Consider the following 18,868-nt stretch of genomic DNA (forward strand, 5'->3'; position numbering starts at 1 on the left):
GAAGAGGGAGTTTCATTTCTTGAGCGCTCGCCTGTGCCAGAGACTGTGCTAGTGTTTTCCGTACATTGTCTCATGTCATGTCATCCTTACACCTGGGCGGAGAGATCACTTCATTCACAGATGAGGAAAATGAGGCTCCAAATGGCAGGCTGGGTGAAATGTCCAAGGTTCCACAAAGGCGGGGCTGGGATTAGAACTTGGGATTCCTCTTCTGCCAGTTAAGAGACAACATTCCTTCCCTGCTCTTACCCGCTTTGCCCCTGCCGTCCACCCCCAACCCTCCCACCGCACCCCTGCAAGTTCCTATCCTGGCTCTGCCGCTCTTAGGGGCTATGAGACCAGACCAAGGGCGAATTCTTGAACCTTTTTGCGGCTCGCTTTCTTCATCTGTAAAGTGGTGGGGTTATTGGGAGGGTATAATGATCTAATTCCAACGCATGAAAAGTGCCGCTGGAACAGCACCTGGCATGCAGAAAGAATGCATTAAGGGCCCACTGTTATTCGCTCTCTCCTGGCAATCACCACCTCTGCCTGATGTTATCACTCCCCTGCTCCTGGGATGACCTGCCCAGGCCCAGGTCAGGGTGCAGTGCTGCTCCCCCCACCCTGGGCCCCAGCGGGTGAATGAGGGTGCTGTGTTCTATGATATCCAGGAAGGTGGGGACCCTGGCATACGCCCCGTAGCTGCCACATAGTAGGGGCTCAAAAGTAATTCTGGTAGAGGGATGCCGGGACAAGAGCCCACCTCGGAGGCCTCGAAGTCAGCTCTGAGCTGCACAAGTTTTTTACCTTTTTGGCAGGTGGTCACCCTGCCTCCTGATTGGACGGTGCACTCAGCGGCTGTGGGAGCCCATCAAAAGCTACCAGCATCTCCCTGGGTCTGTGCACCTTGAGGACAGATGCCCCCTTAGCCCAATTCAGGCCTTCCTCCTTGCCCACCCACGTTCCTCCTAGGTGCCGGCTACCCAGAAACAGCTGGGGTCTTGGCTATCTCCTAATCTGGGCTGCCTCGAGGAGGCCGCTGGGGTCAGGAGTCTGGGTGTGTCTCAGCCTTGAGCCCTTGTGAACCCCGACCCTCTTATTCAAACGCACCCCGTCCCAGGGTTCCCATCCCCCTAGCAGACGTACCCCCTTCCCAAACACGCATCCCCTCCAGCCTGCCACGTCCTTCTTAGAACCTCTGCCCTGTCAGGAACACCTCAGCTCCTGCCCCTTCTACCAAGGACCACTCAGTCTTATGTGAATTATCTGAACAGGCCCTGGCTTGGCTTAAGAGCTGGAAGGGTATGGGATTCGGTGGGGGTGCTTCAGGCTCCCACTGGGCGTCATTCTGAAGCTCAGCCTCCACAAGACACGAACTGACCTCTGCAGGGGCACCGTCCTTTGCCCAGTGGCCCAGGCCAGAACGGTGCCCCCTCACTATCCCTCCACTGCAACATAAATATTTCAGTCCACCAACAGTGGTCAGATCAATCCCCTTTTCTCCAGCACTCTCAGCAGCCCCAGCAGGGGTCTTCATGGACCCTGCCCAGGGGCACCTCCATCCAGGGCAGCCAGATGGCCTCCTTCACTTCCACCGGCAACCATTCCTCTCTGAGGAAGCCATGCCAAAGCTCCCGTCGCCACCCACCAGTGCCTTGGCTTGGCATTCTGGCCCTGCAGGCTGTTGAGTTCCCCACTGCCACCCCTCTCCCCACTTTCCCTCTGTAATACTGATCTGATTGTTGGGGGGCTAAGGGGGAGAGGGAGCAGGCTGTATCTGGCTTTCCCGTTTGCTCAGGAAGCTCCCTCTCCTCCTTTCCCCTTAGTTTGCAAACCCCTCCTTTAAGAAGGCTTAGGTCCGGGACCCTGGGCTGGTTTAGCGCATCCACTCGCTCTGGGCCACCGCCTCCTGTCCCCGCCCCTATGACAGCTCCACATTTGCATTATCTGCCCCGCAGGGCCGGGGGGAGGGGGGGGCGCCCGGAGGGGCGGCTGGCCCTGTGTCCTGGCGCCGGCCAGCTGGGGGCCCACTGAAAGTATGTTGAATGAAAGAATGAGCAAATCAACCAGTGAAAGTAGGAAATTGGCAACTGCTGACATCACTCAGACCATGGCGGGGGGAGGGGGAGGGCTGGGGTGGGCCTGGGGGTGGGGGAGGGGAGGGCTGGGGGAGGGGAGGGCTGGGGGCCTGGGGGTGGGCACCGGCGGGAAGAGTTGTGGGGGGCGTGGCCACGCTTGACGGACGGGCCCACAGCCCACTGCGAGAGGAGGCCGACGGACTGCTCCGCCCACCGGCGGCAGGATAAAGGCGGAGCGCGGGGGTCGCGGCGCTTGCGGAGTGCTGGAGGGTCACCTGCGGCAGGTGCTCGAGGCGGACCCAGACGAGAGAGGACGGGCACGGGGCCAGGCACTACGGGGAAGATGCTGCGCGAGCGGACGGTGCGGCTGCAGTACGGGAGCCGCGTGGAGGCGGTGTACGTGCTGGGCACGCACCTCTGGACCGATGTCTACAGGTGAGCCGGGCCACCGCGCCGGCCCAAGACCCCCTCCGACTCCGGGCTCGGCCCGAAATCTGGGCCCAAGAAATTCTGAGACCCTCGCCAGACTCGGGGACACGGACAGCCTGCCTCTAGCCCGAGTCGTCCCTCATCCGACGCCCCCGCGCCCAGAAATCCTAAGAACCTTGCCTAGAAACCTGACAGCCCCCAAACTTTGTGTCAGCCTCCCCGGAATCCGGAGACCCTCCCAGACACCCTGACACAGCCCCAGCACCCTTACTACTCCTTTCCAGGCGCCAGACCCTTCACCAGAGTCTTCCCACCTCTCCAGTCCCTCTCCCAGGACGACCTCAGCACCCACTCAGCTTCCCCAGCATCCTCTCCTCTTTCCCTTCCCCGCTCTCCCCTCAGCACCTCCCTTACGCCCTCAGACCCTCCTGGCTCACCACCCGCCTCAGCCCAACCCCTCCCTCCACTCCCAGATCAGCTGAGCTTCCCCCAGGATTTGCCAGGGGGTGGGGCGGGGCCAGAGGGGAGCTGCCCAAGGGCGGAATCTGGCCCTAGGGGTCGCCTAGGCTCCAGCTTCGCCCTGTGGGGGCTGCTGGTGGTTGCCTGTCGCCAGGCACTGGCCTTGAGCTCCCTGTCCCCAGATGCCTTCCCCTGACTTCACCCTGGGGTCGGAGAGGGACCTTGTTCCCCCAGACCGAGGGTGTGAGGTGGAGTCTTTGTCAGAGGCGCTCTCCTGTTCAGGATGCTGTTCCCCCTGGCCCTGTTCTCCTGTCCACGAACTCTGGTGGGGTGCAGGATTTCTGAGACAGCGGGACCTGGGCTGGGGGAATTGAAGTCAGGGATCCCCTGCTACCCCCAGCCCCCAGGAAGCAGCCAAGTGCAATGACCCGTCTCCCCACCATGCATGGGGCAGGTCTTGCGAAGGCGTGGCTGGTGTGAATGAAGGGGTGGAGAGTCCAGGGGGGGATCCTGCAGCCCCCTGTTCCAAGCATTTGAAATGTCCCCCACTGCTATCGTGGGAGGGGTCAGTGCTGAGAGGAGGGAGCATGCAGGACCCAGGGGTGGGGACCCCATGCTGATACCCTTGGGCAAGTCCCCTGAACCTCTCTGTGCCTTGAGCTAAGCTGGAAGTGCCAAAGTGGCTTACTGCTCCCAAATCATTCTGTCATCTGGAGCCCCCTGCCTCTCTCAGGCCCCCCACCAAACCCCATCCCTGTGTCTTCCCACACATCCTCCCGCCCATTGTCTCTGTCACCTCCAGTGGCCCTGGCGGACCTGCTGGCCAGTCTCTAGCCTCTTCCTCATCAGACACTGGTCTTCCCTGAGAGCAAAGGGCCTGGTCACCGTGCAGACCAGGGACCCTCTCCACTCATTGGCCCCTGGCTTCAGTTGTCCACATGAAAACCTCAGGGGTGGTTTCTGAAGGTCATAACACAAAAATGGAGTGTGGTCCAGGCCTCAGTGGCCTGGGAGCGCTCCCCTCCCTTCTCCACCCCCCCACCCCAGTCCTAACTAGGCACTGCCAGGGAGTGGGACGGGAGCCAGGACACTCAGGTCTCTAAGCCTCAGCTGTCACCATACCCGCCTGTTTGTTCACTGGGGCACTTTTAGTGCAGCCTGAAAGGCTGGCATGGTGCCTCCATTGAGGAGTGGGGAGTAAAGAAGGGGTTCAGGCTCAGGCCCCCTGCCCGCCCTCTGTCCTGGCAGAGAGAGGCCCAACCCGTATAGGGGCAGGGAGCAGAGGAGATGTGGACTCTGGCAGAGGCAGACGTGTGACGATCCCCTTTGTCCTTTCTCAAGAAACCAGCCGCAGCCCCAGCGACCCTCACCTCCCACCCGCCCTTCACCTAAGGCTCTCCGCCACCCCCAAGAGAAGCAGTACAGTCTAGACCAGCGCTGTCCAGCGGAAATAGAATGCAAGCCACAAATAGAGCCACATCTGTAGCTTTTAATTTTCTAGTAGCTACACTTTTAAGGTTAAAATAAGCAGGTAAAATTAGTTATAATATATATTTTATTTAACCTAATATATCCCAAATATTAGCATTTCAATATGTAATCAATATAAAACTTATTAAGGAGCTAGTTTACATCCTCTTTTTCTTGCTAAGTGTTTGAAATTCAACGTGTGTTTTATATTTACAGCCCACCTCTATGCGGACTAACCGCATTTCAGGCGCTCGATAGCCACAGGTAGCTGGTGGCCACTGTATGTGCTGAACAGCGCAGGTCTAGAGCAGAGCTTCTTAACCTCGGCACTACCTCATTTGGGGCCGGATAATTCTTTGTTGCCAGGGGCTATCCTGTGCATTGTAGGATGTTTAGCAGCATCCCTGGCTTCTAACCCCTGGATGCCAGTAGCAACTCCCCGGCTGTGACAATGCCAGCAGTCCCTGGCAGGCCAAGTCACCTCCAGTTGAGAACCACTGGTCTAGTGGACAGAAGCCCCTTCTGAAACTAAGGAGACTGGGTCATTGTTACTCCTGATAGCTGTAGTGGTAAGAGCGACTGTCAGTATTAATAGCAGGAGATATCGGTGAGCACTTACAGACCAAATGCATTATCTCCTCTCTTCCTCTCCACAGACCTTGGAGGCTGTGCTAGGATCGTCCCATTTTGTAGATGAGGAAAGTGAGGCTCAGAGTAGTGAAGCCATTTGCCTGATGTCACACAGGACTCAGGTCTAGTTCCGTGTGGGTCAGAACTCAGACTCTGAATCTCCACTCCAGCCTGTGTGACCCTAAAACTAGCAGGTTGAACTGGGTGCACCTCCCAGCATGTGTCCCTCCCACCCTCCACCCAGGCCATGAGCCCACTGCCCCCGGAGACTTCACCCACTTCCAACTGACCCTCCACTTCCCACTGAGCCCTTCCCCACCCAGACACAGGTCCTGACCCAAGACCCCACGTGATGCCCCCAGGGGCTCCAATCTCCAAGGAGACACCAAGGGACAAGGTCTGGTGGACCCTGGGCCCAGTTAGTGAGGGAGTGGTGTCTTGACCCCTCACTCCTGAGTCACAGAGGCAAGTGAACAGACCTCAACACCCACCCCTTTTCCCAAGGGCTCTGGGCCGCCTTTCCTGAGATGTACACACGATCTCCTTCCCCTCCAGACACACAGCAGGGGCCTCGCCTGCCCCTTCCTCAGCAGGCCCTAAGGGTCACCCTCCCTCTCCCAGCAAAACTGGTCCTTTGGGGATGATGACCTGACCCAGCCACATTCTGAGTTCTGGCAAGCTATAAATAGTTGCACAGAAAAAAGGAAGTCAGATTTTTTTTTCTAGAGATTGACTTGGCGATCATTGTTAAAGATACTTGCTGGTTCCTTCTCCCACCCCGAAGTGTACTTATCTTAGGTCTGGCACATGTACGCCTTGTCCGCACAATCTCCCCTGATGGTCCCTTTAGCTGGCAGCCATTTCTCCACTGGGGCTGAAGAATCCCCATCTGATTCTGGCTTGGAGGTGGAGAGAGGACACTGAGTGAGCAGCACCCCTATGTCGGTTTCACCCTCCCCGCTCACCTCGGCCGGACACCCCCCCGAGCCTGGAGGGACTGGAGGAGGGGCAGCCTCGGAGTAAGTTAATGGGGTGATCGCACTCTGCCCGAGTCTCCCGCAGACTAGGCTGTGCAGACAGCGTCTCCTATCCCTCCCTGGTTCATGCATCTGTCCAGGAGCGTGAGAGTTCTCAGTTGGGCAGGTGTCCCCTTCTCCCTGGTGGAGAGAGGTCAGGACCCGTGCCCTGAGGTCTGCAGGAGCTTCAGAGCAGAGATGATGGTATCAGCTATCTCTTGCCTCTCCAGGGCTTTCTCCTGGTTACATTTGACCTCATGATGAGCCCATGAGGTAGGAAGTAGGGGTGATCCTGTGCCCCTTTCTCTGAGATACCCTAAGGCAGAGGCTAACCAGCCATTTCTCCCGGCAGGGTCTTACCCATCACTCTCTGGCAGAAGATGGGAAAGGGGGTACCAGGGCAGGAGTTCCTAGACGTCAGCATAGCAAAATGCTGGAAAAACAGAGCATGGGGCAGTTACATATCCTGCCTTGGAGGAGAGCCTGCCGAATCTAAATTCATCCCCATCTCACTCCCTCAACTCACTCAGACCCCCTCTCTCTGTCTCTTGGTTGGTCTGAGTGTTTTAGAAGGTATCCTTAGGCAAAGGCCAGGGAGGGTCAGCAGTCCGGTCTGAAGCGACGAGGACTTGGTGCCTTCCCGTAGGGTACCCGGCCCCGCCTCACTGACCCCACACCTCCTGCTGACTCCCCTGCGCGCATTCCACTCCGGCCACGTTGGTTTTGTGGATGCTCTTGGCCCTTGAATGCACCCCCCTCATCCCCACCTCAGGGCCTCTGCAGGCGCTGTTCCCTCTTCCTGGAGCGCTGTCCCCCAGACCTCTGCGAGCCTGGCAAGTTTCAGCTCACGTGACCTCCTCCAAGCAGCTTTCTTGACTCCACCCCATTTCGTAGTGCCCGACCCAAAGCCCCAGTCACTCCCTACCCCATGACTATTGTTTTTATCTTTGCAGATCTTATTATTTACTTAATATTACTAGCTAACTTATTCTGTACCAGGCAGCCTTCTGGGCGCCTTGCACATGCATCTCACGTGTACTTAATAATTTACATGTGTTTAAACCTCACAACAACTTTATGAGTTAGGTACTCTTTGGGGGGAAACTGAGGTAAGGGATGTTTGTCCAAGATGGCACGGCTGGTAAATGGCGGTGGTGTGGAGACCGGGCCCTTGACTGCTCTGCCGGGCCGCCTGCTACGGCTCGTGGGGTTTTTTTTGTTGTTTGTTTGTTTTTTTGCGGTATGAGGGCCTCTCACTGTTGTGGCCTCTCCCGCTGCAGAGCACAGGCTCTGGACGCGCAGGCTCAGTGGCCATGGCTCACGGGCCCGGCCGCTCCGCGGCATGTGGGATCCTCCCGGACCGGGGCACAAACCCGTGTCCCCTGCATCGGCAGGCAAACTCTCAACCACTGCGCCACCAGGGAAGCCCTAGGGCTCGTGTTTTAGGCACGTCCTCTCCCTGCTCACTGTGTTCCTTGTTCCTGTGAACTTCCTGCCCTCAAGTCACTGAAGGGCTCCTTGGCTGGGTGAATGGATGGATGATTGTGGCCAGGGATGCATGTGGACTGGCCTATCGTTGGCCTGTCACTGGGCTCTCCACCCCCAGCCTCAAGGGATGGATACCGTTGGACGGGCCGGTGGAAGGTCAAGGGCATGTGGCCGAGTTTGGCCAGAGCAGCACTTGCTCCTGAGAGAATGACAGGAGGTGGCATTCAGGCCAGGTCAGGTGGCCCCATAAATTAGAACAACACCCAGAGCCCTCGACTCTACAGAGGAAGCCCTGCCAGGAGCTGCTCCAGGGCCTGGGCGTCAGGCTGGCTCCTGGGGAGCCGCAGGGTCCTAAGGGGCAGCTGGCACCCTGCAGTTTGAGCCCACAGCCCCCCTGCACACTGGGGTCCCTGAGAGCCTTGCCTCCCTACCCACAGGGCCTGAGCACAGCGGCAGGGGCTCACCCCAGTGCCCGCCCCCGGCTGGACAGGCACACCTGTTCAACTTTGGGGGAGCCAGTTTTCGGAGACAGCTCTGTCCTGCCCAGCCGGGCCCGACCCCGTGCCTGGGGCTTTGACTGGCCCAAGCCTGCTTAACCTGGTCACTCACCCAAGAGCCCAGGGCAGGAAGCCAGCCTTTGGTCTGCCCTCTCTGGACCTCTGACCCCCACGTGCAAAATAAGTAGGGGGCTTCTCATTTGATCCTCTCCTGAGCCAGGCCTGACAGTCCCCCTCCCCCGCCAGGTGTCCCTACCTGAAGGACCTTTAAGGAGGACTGTAACCTCTGGATCCTCTCCCAGGAAGGGAGCAACCAGGCCCGGAGCGGAGAGCACTTGAGTTTACCCCACACCCTGCCCATCTCAGTCTGTCCCTGAGACTCAGAGCAAGTGCTTGCCCTCTGTGGGCTTCAACATGCTCATCTGTAAAGTGGGATGACATTAATACAGGCCTCATGGGGTTATCGAAAGGATGGCCTGAAGTCACGTGGGCCAAGGGCTTGAAACAGTGCCTGGTACATAATACTCAGTAAGTGGTTATCAGGAATTAGTATTGGGTTTATTATATTATTAAAACTAATAATAATGAACTATGGCCTCAGAAAGTTTACAACGTTCATGGGAGAGAAATGTTGAACAAGTGTTAAGTGTTGTTTGAAGCACCAGCAAAGGGAGGGAGAGATGAGTCCTGGCTGATAGGATCAGGGAAGACTTCCTGGAGGAGGTGGCAACCTAGCTGAAGGGTGGACAGGGGTTCACAGTGTGACCAGGACAGGCCATGCAGGAGCAAGTGTACCTGGCAAGAAAGTCAGGACACATGGGGGCAGAAAGGGCATAGTTTCTGTAGCCTGGAGTGTAAGACTAGAGGGCGGATACATTTAAACTGGGGCTTTGAATGCCAGGCTCAGGTGTTCAACTTTGTTCTGCAGGCAGGAGGGAGTCATTGAAGGTGTTTGCAGAGGTAGTGACCATAGATTAGATTGTTTCTTCCTTGGGCAGCTGGAGGCACCAGTGCCTAGTGAGAGAGGCTGCTTAGCTTACCAGGCACAGAAGAAGGCTGGCTGAAGACAAAAGTCATGTTTCGTCTTCACCCATCCCTGTCCAGACCAGCTACCCACCCCAGGCCTCCGGCCACCACCACACCAGGCGGCTCCTGGAGGGTGCTCGCCATGGGGTTGCACGCCAGGTTGGCACCCACAAACCCCCTCAGATTCCTGCAAAGACCCAAGGACAGGGTGTTACACCCAGTCTGCCAGGAGCTGGGCTCACTGTGGAGTAAGCCCCGCCGGTGTTAACAAGGCCCAGGGCAGGCGGACAAGCTGGGAGAGCCAGGTGCCAGCAAGCAGCAGGCACGTACTGCCCTCGAGTCCCAGGCTGAGTGAGCATTCCAGCCCTGCGAGGCCAAGCTGGTGACCCTCCCCACTGACTGAGCGAAGACCAGAGAGGCTGACTGGCTCCCTAGAGGCCACACAGCATTTGTGGGGCTGAGCAGATATTAGGTCACAACACCCAGAATTCTCCTGGGCCAGGCACAGTGAACATCCCTCTTCTATCAATACCTCTGACACTACTTTCCAGTCTTGCTCAGAGTTCCTTTGGTTGCCTCCTGAATCCACTGCCCACCCTGCACCCTGGTGGATCTGTCTGCAGTGCAAAAATGATCACGTCTCCCCTGCTCAGAAGCCTCGGTGCCCACAGGAGAATGGCCAGCTCCTTGCCATGATCTGGGTCCTCTCCCCCCACCCCTCTCCCTCCCCTTTGCTCCCAAACTCCAGCCACATTTACCTCCTTCCAGTTTGTTGTACATGCTGGGCTAACTTCCACCTCAGGCCATCACCCAAGCTGTCCTTGCTGCTTGGAAGTCCCTGCTCCTCTTCCTCTCTTCACTTTGTCCAAATTCAGCGGTTCTCACACTGGTCCCCGGACCAGCAGCAGCAGCACCACCTGGGAGCTTGTTAGCAATGCACTTTCCTTGCACTGTATATGTATCAAATCATCCTGTCATACACTTTAAATACATACAATTCTATTTGTCAGTTTTTCCTCAGTAAAGTTGGGCGGCGGGGGAGAGAAATGCAGTTTCTCAGGCCCCACCCACCCACGGCATCTGCTGAATAAGAAACTCTGGGGGTAGCCCGACAACCTGTATTTTAACAGGCTCTTCAGGTGTTGCCGATGCAACTTGAATTTAAGAACCACTGATTTAACTAATTCTTAACTATCGTTTAGAGTGTAAAATTTAAACCTCAATTTAAACGTGCCACTTCCTCCAGGAATCCTTTCTCGACCTCCAGGCCAGGGCTTCATGGAACCCCATACTTCTCCTTCAGAGCAATTTTCACAGCTGTAATCACATAATTGTGTAATCCATCAAAAGTCTTTCTCTTCCACTGGAACATTTGCTCCATGGGCCCCGGGAACATATTATCTTTTTTGCTCTACCCCCCAGGACCTAGTATACACCTGGCACATAGTAAGTGCTCAATAAATACATGTTGAGTGAATGAATGACCACATAAGCAAGTCCCCTCTTCCAGCCCTTCCTGCAGCAAACATTTACTTACCGTGTGTCTGTGCTAAGCCAGGTGCTGAAACAAAAAGAAAATCCAATCTCTACCTTCAAGGAGATAAACTGCCACAAGGGGAAATAAACATGGATGGAGACAAATCAATTGAGTTGTCAGAGAGGGATGGGCAGTTGCCAGGCAGAGAAGTCAGGGGAAAGTACTACAGGTAGAAGGAACAGCATATGCAAAATGCATGGTGAGATGAAACCATTCAGGGAGTTGAGAGGGTGGGAGGAGTTGCAGGAAGTGAGGCTGGGGAGTCCAGTTGAGATGCGGTGGCTAAATGCCGCTGGGCGAATACCAGGCTACAGGGTTTGGATTTGTTGTTTGGTAGACACTGAAGAGCCACTGAGTATTTTCAAGCAGGCAAGTAACCTGATTTCTTTTTTTTTTTTTTTAGTCACTCTGATAATACAGTTTGGGAAACCAAGAAGCGTGGGTCCATTCATTCATTTATTCCCAAAACATATATTGAGCATGGTCACATCCTGGGCACTGGGCTATGGGGGGCAGTGCAGGTGTGGTCCTAGCCTGTCCTTCCATCTACATATCTTTAGCCTCTTTCCCATAAGCAGGAGGTCGTGGCCACCACCATCCCTGCTCTACTTCCCTCTGTAACTTCCTAGGCCCCTCCCTGCAGCCTCCAGGGACAATCAAGGTGGCCGCAGCCCCTGGCTCTTGGGTTTCTGCAGGGGATTCTGAGAGGTTCTTCCTGGGGAGGGAGGGAGGCAGCCAGCAGGAGCCACGGGGGACAATAGATGCCTTTGTTGCTTCTGCCAGGGCCGCTGGAAGAATAGCTGTTTGCTCAGCTCAGAGCAGGACTGGTGCTGGGGTGGGAGGGTGTGAGTCCCCAGAGCTCCAGTGTGGGTGGGGCGTTAACCCCCGAGCCTCTGCGGCCTCCTCTAGTTTCTAACTGGCTCAGAGGAATGAGGGTGGCAGGAAGCATCACTTATATCTCACTATTGTCAGAATCGGGGCCCTAAAGATTATCCTGCCCTGTGAGTTTATAAAGCAATTTTTTCTAAATAGAGTTGTATGCAGAAACCCATTATATAAGACAAGATGAAATAATGTGGCTCTGCTTAAAGGGAGGGTGGGGATCTGGCAGAGAGATCCCCAGCTTTTCAGCACCTCCTCCCTACCCCTTTGTCCAGGCCTGCCCACTCTGTGCTCCCCAGACTCCAGTCACCTCTGACCTGGTCCCATTCTCTCATTTTACACTTGATGAAATTGAGAGAGGACAAACGCCTTGCCCAAGGCCACCAGCAGGTTGATGGTCAAACCCAGGACTTGCATTAGGGGAATGTTTCCTAGATCTGAGCCTACAACTGCCCAGACTCCCGTAATTTTTACCAAAAGCGTATTCTACCTCTAGTACCATTAACTTAAAATTTTTCTTTAAACCAACTCTTATTTTTGTTATAACTTTAAGTGGAGATCTTATATGATTACCATAAATGCCCAACCTTTATCAATTGCCATAAAAGATAATACATTTAATAAATACATAAGTCTTCTTTTAAATTGTGCATCCATGTGCCACCTAAAAGCATCTCACATGGGTACCCACACCTCCTTTTGGGATTTGCTGCCTGGAGCTTCTAAAAGGTTCACCTCTGTCCTGCTCAGCTCCACCCTCTTTGCTGAGTATGTGTCATGTGCCAGCCCTGTGCTAGGCCCTGGAGGAGACCAGACCCTGCCCTTGGGGGCTTACAATCCAGAGGAGGACAGACACCCGGTGGTAATACCGTGAGGCAAAATGCAGGCACTGCCCCCCCCCCGTCCCCGCCAAAGAATGAGAGACAGGAGGGATGGGCGGTTGTCCTGCATCTTATGGGTCGGCAAGTGGACACTCAGAAGGTGCAAGGGACACACTCAAGACCCCCTCAGCAAGTCAGTGGCAAAATTGGGCTTGAACCCATATCTTTTGCACATGTGCTCCCAATCCAGGGTTTCTACCCAGACTCTGTGCCTCTCCTAATGCTGGATGTGAATGGAGGGCAGCAGACCACAGCCACCAAGTGTCCCCATGATGGGCTGAGGAGTTTAGAAGGGGACAGACAAGAAACAGAGTGGTTCTGGAGCTTCTTTTACAAGCTCCTTTCCCAGCCCTGGACACAGGCTGCCTGACCATTGCCCAGTGGTCTCTCCTGCCAATGCCCGAGACCAGTGGTCTTTGCCAGTAACTCCCACAGTCTATGGCCTGGATCGAAGAGACCCTGCCTGGGGGCCTCTGCAAACTCACACTCAGGGCCTTGGCCATCTCATCCCAGGGCTCTAAGCACCAGAGTGCGTTGCTGCACATCTAGACCAGTGGCTCTCAAAGTGTGGCCCCTGGACCAGCGGCACCAGCAGTTCCTAGACACGTGGTAGAAATGCAGACTCTCAGGCCCCACTCCAGACCTACTGAATTTCCGAAATGCTGAGAAGGGGCCAGGCAATCCATGTTTCCACAAGCCCTCCAGGTAATGCTTTTGCTGCCGCTGCTACTGCTCCTGAACTTTGAGAACCACTGGCCTAAAGCTCTCATTCAACCCTGGTCACTGTCTACAGCTTCAGCTGCCCCTCAGCCATGCCAGCCAAACTCTCTGGGAATGGGATCCACAAATCTGTAGCCTTCAAAAAAGTGAAGATTTAAACAACACCCCCTGATGATTCTGATGCTCGATCACAGTGGAGAACTCTTCGGGAGCCCAGGAACACCAGACCTTCAAAATAGCAGATGTGCCTTTGAGGCAGGCACTTGTACCTGTACCTTAGTCCCAAATCCCATGAGAATCCACCTAAATCCCTCTGAGCCCTTTTCAGCCTTTAGGAACCTTCAGACAGGGGGCTGGAGATTTAGCAAAACTGTCAGCCCTGGGTACCTTCCTCCTCTATCTCCCTGTCCTTTCTGTTATCTCCCCTTAAGCCAGTGTCTTAATCTGCTTGAGTTGCCGAAACAAAATGCCACAGGCTCAGTGGCTTAAAAACAAAAATTTATTTCTCAGAGTTCTGGAGGCTGGAAGTCTGAGATCAGGGTACCAGCATGGTTGGGTGCTGGTGAGGACTCTCTTCCTGGCTTGCAGCCAGCCGCCTTCTGGCTGTGGGCTCACATGGCCCTTCCTCGGTGCACAGAGATCACTGTCTCTCCCGCTGTCTCTCTCTCCCTCTCCTCCATCTGCCTCTTCTTACAAGGTGACCAATCCTATCAGATTAGGACCTTACTCTCATGACTTCATTTAACCTTAATTACCTTCTAAAGCCCTATCTTCAACTACAATCAGATTGGGAGTTAGGGCTTCAACATCTGAATTTGGGAAGACTCAAACATTCAGTCCATAGCAAGCAGCTCAAACCAGTTAGTTTTCTGCCCTGAAATCTTGATGGCTTTTCAAGAATTCCAAAGTTATTTCCCTTTCAATAGAAAACCACTCCAGAACCCCAAGGAATGACTCTCAGAATTCCAAGCTGTGAAAGCTGTGACAGAAAGTAGGGGTCTTTGTGAAAGAGCCAGCCCACGCTTGCCCCTTGAAGACCCCTGAGTTTCAGGCTTCTTCTCTGTGCAAACCCAGTGCTTTGACACCTGCCTCCTCTCTATCAGCTGAGGTCTCCTGGCCTTCAGCTCAGATGCTGGACAGGGGTTGGGAGACAGGGTTCTAGGCCTGGCACTGTCTTTGGAGCAAACTCATTCCTCTGTCTGAGCCTCAGACCTTCACCCATACAGTACCAGGTGGCTCCCAAGCTGGTTGCCTGTCAGAAACACGAGGAAGCGTGTTAAGAATTCAGATCCCCAGGCCCCACCCTGGAATATTCTGACTCAGTGGGTACAAGATTGGCCCAAGGAATCGGTAATTTTTTTTTTTAGGCCAAAAGATGTTTTAATTAGAATACAGTGATTTTTAAAAAATTAAAGTGTACTCAATTTACTATGTTTCAGGTGTACAGCAAAGTGATTCAGTTATATCAGTTATATATACACATATATGTGTATATATAGTCTTTTTCAGATTCTTTTCCATTGTAGCTTATTGCAAGATATTGAATATAGTTCCCTGTGCTATACAGTAAGTCCTTGTAGTTTATTTATTTTACATATAGTACTGTGTAGTGGTTAATCCCAAATTCCTAATTTATCCCTTCCCCCACTTAAGGAATCTGTATTTTTAACAAGTGCCCTCTTCACTACCAGGTAATTACAGTACAGCTGGGTCCCTAGGGAGACCAGGCAGCCTGGGAGTGTCCTTGCAGCCTCGTCCCTCCAGGAGTCTTCTCCTGAAGCCCCTTGTCCCACCTGCCCAGGGATCCCCGTGACCGCCCTCCTCTCTCCCTACAGTGCGGCCCCAGCCGGGGCCCAGACCTTCAGCCTGAAGCACTCGGAGCGCGTGCAGGTGGAGGTGGTGTGCGACAGGCAGCCTGAGGAGGTGGCCGCTGACGGCAAGCAGCGCTGGCCTCTCTCGCCCAGCACCACGCTGCGGCTCACCATGAGCCAGGCGAGCGCCGAGGCCAGCAGCGACAAGGTACCATGGCCAGGGAGGCGCCCCTGTGAGGGCCCTGGGAACTGGGGACCCATGGTGCTGGCATCAAGACAGGCTGACCAGCGCTATTGATTGAAGCAGCACGAGGGCCACACGCATCATTTTATGTTTTCTAACAACCACATTAAAAGAGCAAAAAGAAACAGGGGGACTTAATTTTGATATTTTTTCCTTAACTCTATCATCAAAATATTATCATTTCAACATGATATCAATGTAAAAAATGAACAAGCTAGCTTACATTCACATCAAGTCTAAATCTGCTGTGCATTTCATACCTGTAGCACATCTCAGTTCAGACTTGCTACGTTTTGAGTGCTCACTAAACATCCGCAGCTAGTGGCTATGGTATTAGACAGCCTGTTGTTAGATCATAGAATGATGACTTCATGGCAGGTTAAAATCATGTGCTGCTGAATGACGAACTATTAGAATCATTGGAAGTTACAGCCACAAACATCCTTGGTCTCACCGTGTATCAAACGGGATGCTGAGAGCCCACACAGCAAAGTGATTTGCCCAAGTGCTGGAGCCGAGACCAGACTCTCTCTTCCCTAAGTTCTCTAATTATGAATTTCACTGTGTGCCCCATGTCAGTGATGGCGCTGGGCATTATCCAGTAAGAGCAACCTAAGCCCCCTCGTTGCTTGGCGGCAGCTAGACACACACCAAGGCAGATGTGGGGCCCCCACAAGCAGCAGAATGCACCAGGGGGCAGGTCGGCACCCTGGATGCACTCTGAGAAAGGGGAGTCCCCTATCTAGTTGGATAATCTGAGAGAAACAGCCCACCAACCCAGGAGTGCTTCCTGGAGGAGAGGATTCAGATGTTTAGAGAGGCTTGACAGGCTGTGAGGTGGGAGGGAGGGAAGTGGTCACTGCAGATCTTCCTGCCTGTGATCTGTGATCTCTGCTCTTCTCTTCCTCCCAATGTGCCCCCTCCCTGTCAAGGTCACCGTCAACTACTATGAAGAGGAGGGGGTCACCCCCATGGACCAGGCTGGACTCTTCCTCACGGCCATTGGTGAGTTGACGTGGCTATGGCCTGGGTGCCTTTGTTCCCCGGGGGCTGGCATTGCTGCTCTTCTCAGCGACACTTGGGCTGTTTTCAGTGCTGCCGACCTGGCACTCAGAGCTTCCTCTGAATAATGCAGGCCTGAAAAGTGATGCCACACGTGCCCAGGCCCTTCTGTCCTGGGGTGGGGATGCTGCAGGAGGAGGCGTGCCTTGGTCTGCCAGCGACTCACCCCAATGTCAGGGTCCCCATCGCAGGCTCTGGGGGCCATGGAGGAGAAAGAGCAACGTCTGTTCCTCTCCCGCCTCTCCCCTGCAGCCTGGAGAAGAGCTTGCCTCTCATAGTGAGGGGAATGACCTGTCTACAAAACCTGTGCTGTCCTCAACAATCCAAGCTACACACTTGCCTTCCCCAGACCCATCCCAGGGATACAAAGGTGCAGCCTGGGTCCTTAACTCACCTAGTCCAAGCCCTTCATTTGATTCACAAGGACACTGAGGCCCAGAGAGGTTAGGGAACTAGTTCAAAGTCACACAGCAACTCAGTGGCAGGTTGGGTCCAGAGCTCAGGATCATTCCCCTCCTGGGTTCTTTCCATTTGCAATGCACTCCCCTGCCCTGGATGCCAGGGCGCATGGGTTGTGGTCTTCTGAAGCTTCATTCACTCGACTCCTCTGCAGTGGAGGTATTACTTTTTTTTAATTTTAAATCAGATAATGTTTAAGCCAGGGCGACATTTCAGTGGGTCATTTTGTCCATCCAGCTTCAGTTTCACATTGATAGAGTAGCCACATGTCAGGGGGAGGGAACTACCAGTTACTGAGAGTCAACTATGTGCTGAGTGCTTTAAAAATAACAATGTCTATTTTCTGAACACCTGCTCTGTGTCCGGGTCTTTGGTGAAGAAGTGGCATTTATTGAACACCTACTGTGTGCCAGGCTTCAGTACTAAGTGGTTTACTGTCATGATCTCAATCTATTCTTACATCTATTCTGAGAATACACACTAGTATTGTCCCCATTTTACAGATGAGAAAAATCAAGGCTCCTAAAAAAAATAAAACAAACAAAAACTTACCTGAGGCCACAAACCCTGAAAGTGGTTTATGGGACACCCCGCCATTTCAATTATCTCACATCCCCCAGGGGTCTCAGAACTGCCCCCACAAAACAACTAGTTCCCAAGCCAGCCCCTCCTTCTCCAACCCTGTGTCTTTAGCCACTGAAATAGGCTCAACAGCAGTGCTCTCCTGCTTCTGAGCTTATTCCCAACCAGGCTTGACTGCTGGCCACCTGCCCTCCTTTCCGCACCGAGGGAGTGAGTACCTGGCCTTGGGGGTGGGGGGTTCCTCAGGACAACCTCGGGGGGCCTTGGGAGATGAAACCCAAGCCTCCCGAGTCGCAGCTGAGGGCTGGCACGTGTGTCCACCTCACGGGCACACAGTGCCCCCAGATTGTCTCAGGTGACCGTCCCTGAGGAAACCTAACCCCAGAGAGACAAGGACACCTGAGGACATTAGCAGGAAGGGCAATGGCCAGAGGCCTGGCAGAGAAGGGAGATGCCCAGGGGCTGACGACACCACTAACGAGACTTCCACCCTAAAGCACGGCAGACTCAGGATGGACGGCAAAACAGTGCACTGTAAGGAGGCAAGGCTCTGCTAGAAGACTCTAAGCTTGTGCTCGGAGCAAGCCTCTCAGGGTGCTGCAGGCATGAGAGTCCAGAAGGTACCAAATACGCACGTGATGCATGACCAGGCTCGTCCTTCTGGGGTTCCAAGGCTGTGGTCTCACTGAACAATTATTTCTTTAACTGCCCCAAGTTCCAGATATTTAGGTTCCATGGGTCAGTGAAGTGTCCCCTCTTCCCCCCGCCAACCAAAAAATAGTAAACCTGACCATTTTGACACTTGGCCAGAAAGAAAAGAGAGGAATAAAACAATTTACCATCAATTATCGCCATCATTTTAACATTTTAACACCTAAAGAGTAGGCAGGGCATAACCTCAGAACAAAAGACAGTCGTTTACATTGCGGAAATAAAGCTTTATGAAAAACTCACCCCACTGAACTTGCGTTTCCTGTTCCACCAGCAATCCCAGTGAAAATTGGGTTTCTTTTGAGACCCACTGGTCTATCTGACCCCTCCGGGTCCCATATTCCCTCAGGCATCTACCCCAGGAGCCCCTGAGCCCCATGCCCTGAGTAATCACGCAGGGGCAACACCTCAGAGGCAGGAACGCTCTGAATGTCCCAGGATGGTGGGGCTGCCCCCCAAGGATGTCTCTGAGTCTGTCTCACCCTAGTTCTGTGCTGAGTCCACGCTGAGCCAAAAAAATCCCTGACTTCAGAGTGGACAGTGTTCTGGCTCTGCCTCATCCAGCCACATTGTGACCACCACCCTGAGCCTGTTTCCTCATCTGCAAAATGCGATTCACGGTGCACTCTTGCACACTGTTTACAAGGGTTCAGTGGGATGGTGCATCCCGAGGGCCTGGCGTGGGCTAGGTGCTCAGTCGATTCTCTTTGCTTTTCTCCCTTCCTCTTGGGGCAGCCCGTTTTCTCTCTGCCTGGGTGAAGCTGAAGAACCTTCCTGTGCCTCAGTCTTCCTCCTGGGATTCGAGAACAAAACTATAATGCCCTTGGCCAAATCAGACTGTGGGTCTTGGTCCCAGTCCTGCCAAAAAGCTGTTATATGCCCTCCCCCTCCAGACCTCACTTTT

The 18,868-nt window shown here is 54.1% G+C and overlaps 1 protein-coding gene across 2 annotated transcripts in view; it reads left to right on the forward strand.

Moving 5' to 3' along the window:
- Window positions 1–2,385: 2,385 nt before the first annotated feature.
- Window positions 2,386–18,868, forward strand: part of PADI2 (peptidyl arginine deiminase 2) — a gene marked incomplete at both ends in the record, with an annotated part of 43,866 nt that continues 27,383 nt past the window's right edge. The window contains 3 exons of one of the 2 annotated variants that reach the window (XM_081218617.1): window positions 2,386–2,495; window positions 14,931–15,114; window positions 16,083–16,155. In XM_081218617.1, coding sequence (XP_081074743.1) covers window positions 2,404–2,495; window positions 14,931–15,114; window positions 16,083–16,155 — 349 coding nt within the window. The remainder of the gene's footprint in view (window positions 2,496–14,930; window positions 15,115–16,082; window positions 16,156–18,868) is intronic. The other variant, XM_081218616.1, reaches the window with a different exon arrangement.

Source organism: Mesoplodon bidens, assembly GCF_964165515.1.
Source record: "Mesoplodon bidens genome assembly, chromosome: 2".
NCBI lineage: Eukaryota > Metazoa > Chordata > Mammalia > Artiodactyla > Ziphiidae > Mesoplodon > Mesoplodon bidens.